The 6628-nt window shown below is 34.5% G+C and overlaps 1 protein-coding gene across 1 annotated transcript; it reads left to right on the top strand.

The window, feature by feature from the left end:
- The first annotated feature begins 4341 nt into the window (after nt 1-4341).
- LOC139875771 (S-locus-specific glycoprotein S6-like) lies at nt 4342-4965 on the top strand. The gene has a single exon (XM_071863072.1). The coding sequence runs from the start codon at nt 4342-4344 to the stop codon at nt 4963-4965; it is 624 nt and encodes a 207-aa protein (XP_071719173.1).
- The last annotated feature ends 1663 nt before the right edge of the window (nt 4966-6628 follow it).

The raw sequence follows: 6628 nt of genomic DNA on the forward strand, positions 1-6628 counted from the left end.
AGTATGTTTTCTAAAATGGTCATCTAGACGTCGTTCTTTCGACTGAAATGACTACCTTTACAAAAACGACTTGTAACTTATTTTTCCGACTATAAACCTATAATTTTTCTGTTTAGATTCATAAAATAGAGTTCAATATGAAACCATAGCAATTTGATTCACTCAAAACGGATTTAAAATGAAGAAGTTATGGGTAAAACAAGATTGGATAATTTTTCTCATTTTAGCTACGTGAAAATTGGTAACAAATCTATTCCAACCATAACTTAATCAACTTGTATTGTATATTATGTAATCTTGAGATACCATAGACACGTATACAATGTTTCGACCTATCATGTCGACACATCTATATATATTTCGGAACAACCATAGACACTCTATATGTGAATGTTGGAGTTAGCTATACAGGGTTGAGGTTGATTCCAAAATATATATAGTTTGAGTTGTGATCAATACTGAGATACGTATACACTGGGTCGTGGATTGATTCAAGATAATATTTATCGATTTATTTCTGTACATCTAACTGTGGACAACTAGTTGTAGGTTACTAACGAGGACAGCTGACTTAATAAACTTAAAACATCAAAATATATTAAAAGTGTTGTAAATATATTTTGAACATACTTTGATATATATGTATATATTGTTATAGGTTCGTGAATCAACCAGTGGCCAAGTCTTACTTCCCGACGAAGTAAAAATCTGTGAAAGTGAGTTATAGTCCCACTTTTAAAATCTAATATTTTTGGGATGAGAATACATGCAAGTTTTATAAATGATTTACAAAATAGACACAAGTACGTGAAACTACATTCTATGGTTGAATTATCGAAATCGAATATGCCCCTTTTTATTAAGTCTGGTAATCTAAGAATTAGGGAACAGACACCCTAATTGACGCGAATCCTAAAGATAGATCTATCGGGCCCAACAAGCCCCATCCAAAGTACCGGATGCTTTAGTACTTCGAAATTTATATCATATCCGAAGGGTGTCCCGGAATGATGGGGATATTCTTATATATGCATCTTGTTAATGTCGGTTACCAGGTGTTCACCATATGAATGATTTTTATCTCTATGTATGGGATGTGTATTGAAATATGAAATCTTGTGGTCTATTATTATGATTTGATATATATAGGTTAAACCTATAACTCACCAACATTTTTGTTGACGTTTTAAGCATGTTTATTCTCAGGTGATTATTAAGAGCTTCCGCTGTCGCATACTTAAATAAGGACGAGATTTGGAGTCCATGCTTGTATGATATTGTGTAAAAACTGCATTCAAGAAACTTATTTTGTTGTAACATATTTGTATTGTAAACCATTATGTAATGGTCGTGTGTAAACAGGATATTTTAGATTATCATTATTTGATAATCTACGTAAAGCTTTTTAAAACCTTTATCTATGAAATAAAGGTTATGGTTTGTTTTAAAAATGAATGCAGTCTTTGAAAAACGTCTCATATAGAGGTCAAAACCTCGCAACGAAATCAATTAATATGGAACGTTTTTAATCAATAAGGACGGGACATTTCAGCCGAGCTAAGAATATTCTTCCTACCTTAACTTTTCTTTGACCGAGGTTTATAAGACACTAGATTCGATGCCATTGGACTTTAGAATGTATGAGTGTCTCCGTGTCCCCTACATTTCGTGAGTGGTGGTTTAACGAAGCGGCCATTAATACGTCGAAGGTGTGGTACGCTATCATGGTGGATACATGGACAATTAGATGATACTATTTACCATTAAAATAGGCATATGGAGATCAAGTTACCCGGAAGAAGAAAAACATTAACTACGACAACCTCAAGAACACTAGTTAACTATAAGAAATTCCTTTTGTAAATAGGATCGATAGTAATCGTATTGGAAGCATGCATATCTTAGGCTTCTTTACCATATGATCAATACATTATGGCCTTTTCTTCTTGGAATATTGTTTATACTTCATTTCGGCTAGCGGTCATAAGTATAAGTACAAGCTCCAAACCCTTAAAGATTGACTATTTTCCGTCCAGATATAAATTCGTACATACCCGGAGACGTTGTAGAAATCGTGGAGTGTTAAGAAGTCAATTTCCGGACTCATACTCTGAGTTGATCTGTCTAGCGGTTTGCTGCTATTGCCTTGGAGTCTAAAGAGACTAACAGCTGTGTGAGAGAAAGTGTGATCTATGTTAAAGTCCAAGTGTTTAAAAAGTGATGGCCCATGTCCCCTATTTATAGGCACCCGAAGTCTTTGGATTGTTCAGAGACACGTCTCATGCTAACATTGGCTGGTCTGATTCGCACCTACTTGCCACATGTATGCTGACGTGGTACGTTTATATGCACAATGTCTTAATGCTTTGGGCTTACGTGGTAAGCACGACCTGCAGGGGTTACGCTATACACCAAAAGACCTAATATACACTTTCTTTATATTTCTTCCCGGAAGGCGCAAGACGCAAGTTTGCTAAAAATGCCTTTTACTTAGTTTTTAGTAGTTTTCAGATACGTCATCCGTTCTCCAAAAGCAATTATGTCCTCATTCATGCATGCAAATTATAGGGTGCACCATTAATTCCCCCAGTTTAATGTTACGTTTTTTAAAAATGCAATCATTAAACTCTTAAAAATATAATATCAATCCTGACAAAAGATCGTTAATTATGTGAAAGCTACCAAACGAGCTATGCATACAAGGAAAGCGGTACGCGTGATGTTAAAAATTTTACAACTTCTCTTTCAACCGGTATTAACGGATTTATCTCCCGATGAATATTGTATGGTCATGAAAGCTAAGGCGAATGTTAGAAGAGAAATATGTCAACGAGTTTGAAGATTCAGACGATGAAGAAAACTTTAATGATATGTTTAATTTCTATTTTACTAATTATGTAGTATTTTAAACTATTAGTGTAAAGTTTAAGTTTAGTTTTATTTTTAAATTTAAATGTATATTATTTAAATTTATGAAAGTACATTTTGTTTTTAAATAATTGTTTTATTTTATGTTTTATGTAATGTAATAATAATAACTAGTTGTTTACCCTCTCTTCGCGCCGGGTTCGGTTTTCAATGTATTTTATTGCGTTTAGTTTAACGATGATGTCGTTGAAGCGCAACTCGAGTCGAACTAAAATGTATAACCAGTCAAAAATTTAAATGTTATTTTAAATTAACAATATAGGTGCATCTCTGCGGGTGGAGAAAAATATAAAGGAAACCAAAAAATAAAAAAAAATGTTGCAACGGGTAGAGAAAAATATAAAGGAAACAATCGGTACTATTTATATTTTTTGCCTAGTAGATATTTACTGCTGCTAATTATAAAGAAACCATCGGTACTATTCATATTTTTTGTCTAGTAGATATTTGCTGCGGGTGAAGAAAAATATAAAGGAGACCAAAAAAGAAAAAAAATGGGGAAAAAAAACTGTTACGAAAAAAAAATTGCTACAGTACCGTGAATAGTACTGTTCACGTGAATAGTGACCGGTGTACAACCATTGTTGCGCGGTGTACAAGTGGATAAAGCGTGCGAATAGTACTATTCATAACTTTTGTTGCGCGGTGTACAAGTGAATAAAGCGTGAAATAGTACTATTCATAACTTTTGTCTCCGGTGTACAACCATTGTTGCGCGGTGTACAAGTGGATAAAGTGTGTGAATAGTACTATTCATAACTTTTGTTGCGCGGTGTACAAGTGAATAAAACGTGCGAGTAGTACTATTCATAACTTTTATTTAGTAGTAGTAATAATAATAATAATAATAATAATAATAATAATAATAATAATAATAATAATAATAATAATAATAATAATATGTGATGTTTGGATGTGAATTTATTATTTATTTGTGATGAAGAGGAAATATTGACGTGACGCTCATATGTCCGTCTATCCTGATAAGTAAGTGTGTTATGTTTGAGAGTACTCCTTACCTAACCAAGTCAAATAAAAAGACTATCAAAAGGCGACCCGAACCAATAAGAACAACAACAACAACCGGAACAACCGTCAAAAAAACACCAAAGTCACACTAAAGGACCCTAATTAAAATTAAAAGTAGTAATTGTATTTAATGATTATTTTCTTGACAAAAGTTCTCTAATTGTATTATATATGATGTCTGACATTTGCAAACAAACATGTAATTATCTAGCTTTAAAGATGTACGGGGTAATTATTTAGCTTAATATTATATTAGAGTAGTACTTACACTTAATCTTTTTCATATCCATTTCCCATTTTTATTCCTCCTGTTAATCTCCATTCCACATGCCATCGCCATTTTAATCCCAACAAAACAATAATAACAACTAACTGACCTCATTAATGAAGGCACTAGCTACTCTGTTAATTTGTTTCCTTACCTTGATCAGTTGCACCATCGCAGCGGACACAATATTCGAGACCCAAACCATTAGAGATGGTCAAACAATTGTTTCCCCACAACAAACCTTTGAGCTCGGGTTCTTTAGCCCAAGTAACACGACCCAGAACCGATACTTAGGCATATGGTACAAACATCTTGCAACTGGACCTGTTATTTGGGTTGCTAACAGAGATACTCCTATTGGTAACAAGTCGGGCGAGCTAACTCTAAATCATGGAGGTTTACTAGTCCTTCGCGACTCGACTGCAAATCGAATCATTTGGTCATCCATTTTGTCAAGAAAGAGTGAAAACGAGGTGGCTAAGTTACTTGATAATTCAAATTTTATTGTTTTTGATAGTCAAAATGGGCCCGAAAATTACATTTGGCAGAGTTTTGATGAACCAAGTGATACCATCATGCCGGATATGAAATTTGGAAGGAATTTGAAAAGAGGTGTTGTCACAAATTATACATCTTGGAAAAGTGATAATGATCCGACTCGAGGTAAATATATGATTTATATGGATTTCAATGTACTCCCACAAATATTTCAAAAAAAACGGAGATGTTATTCAATATAGATTAGGATCTTGGAATGGACTTAAATATAGTGGCAACACGAATAACAGGCCTAATCCAATTTTCAGAAACTGGTTTTCTTCCGATGAAAATGAAATTTCGGGTGTATTCGTATTGCTTAATAAGTCAATTTTTAGTAGGTTAAATTTAAGTCCACAAGGAAACATGGGACAATGATATTGGGTTAACCGAACCCAAGGTTGGTTTATGTATACATCACTCACATCAGATAGTTGTGAACGATACACGTTGTGTGGGGTTTATGGGAGTTGTGACATCACACAATCTCCAAATTGTGGGTGTCTAAGAGGGTTTACACCTAAAAGGCCCGACCAATGGAACGTAGCTGATTGGTCTATGTTGGAGATATTCGGATCTTCGGATCGATGTTCTAGCGAATCGTTGACTTTCGGGTGTCGATTTAGTCGAACCGGATCGTATAGATCGGATTAGATCAACGCCTAGAGTCGTTATTCGACTTGGGTGGGTTTTGGTACTGCTGTGGAAGAGAGAAACCGCCTTGTAGGGTTTCAGGATCATTAGTCACAAATGAAAGCTAAGCTTTCATTATATACTCGACTGGGCCCGATAGTCAGTCAGGCCCGTTAGTCGTTCGTCTGACCCGGCTAACTTTAAACTTGTTTCGGTTGATACGAACTTGGGCCTTTATGCACCAACATACTCCCCCTAGGACCTAGTTCGATTAACATTCCTTCTTAACTCGGACTTGTATACCATCAAACTCCCTTGAGGATCAACATACTCCCCCTAGGATGTGGCGTTACTTTTAGCTTCACTTGACTTTTCATTATGCACCAATAAACTTCCTTGTATGGTACATACTTTCTCTCTTCATCTTTATCCTTGTAATATTCCAATTATAATCGCAAGTCGACACGATCATCAGGAAATACACTTTCGTTGAACCTTTGAGTAAAATCTCTTTAGATACCTGGAGAGTTATACTCAACAATAGGGGTGTTCATCGGTTCGGTTTTCGGTTTGTTCGGTTTATTCGGTTCGGTGTATTCGGTTTTGATATTTTTTTAGGCAAAACCGAAAACCAAACCGAAAACCGAATTCAAAGTTAAAACCGAACCAAACCGAAAACCGAATTCAAACTCGGATTCGGTTCGGTTTTCGGTTAAAACCGAATATTATGAAAAAACTGAGAACGTTGGTAGTTTAATTGTGGCGTTACTGATGTCTTAGTTATTTGTATCCTAAAACAATGACGTATTATTAAATTATCAAGAATTCGATGATTTATTAATATTTATAGCTTAATTATGACGTTTACTGCTTCTGTTATTAAGAAGAAGAACATAATAATTTAAGTAACATAATTATAATGTGAGCTATCAAATCTTCATATGGGTGAGAATATATTTTATTGATTGAATCCCAAATTATAATGACACTAAAACATAAATATACAAATTAAATAAATAAAAATTTTGAATTCGGTTTTGAAATCGGTTTTCGGTTAAACCGAATTCAGAATTTTCAAAACCGAAAACCGAACCGAAAACCGAATTCAAATTCGGTTTCGGTTTTACGCGATCCGAAAACCGTTTATCAAATTCAGTTTGGTTTTTTTCCGGTTTGATTTCGGTTTGGTTTTCGGGTTCCACAGTTTCAAACCAAATACTGACCACCCCTACT

The sequence above is a fragment of the Rutidosis leptorrhynchoides genome, chromosome 11, assembly GCF_046630445.1.
Source record: "Rutidosis leptorrhynchoides isolate AG116_Rl617_1_P2 chromosome 11, CSIRO_AGI_Rlap_v1, whole genome shotgun sequence".
NCBI classification, from domain to species: Eukaryota; Viridiplantae; Streptophyta; class Magnoliopsida; order Asterales; family Asteraceae; genus Rutidosis; species Rutidosis leptorrhynchoides.

Bases quoted from the DNA above. Each gene is read 5' to 3' on its own strand.
- LOC139875771 (XM_071863072.1), top strand. From the start codon at position 4,342: ATGAAGGCACTAGCTACTCTGTTAATTTGTTTCCTTACCTTGATCAGT.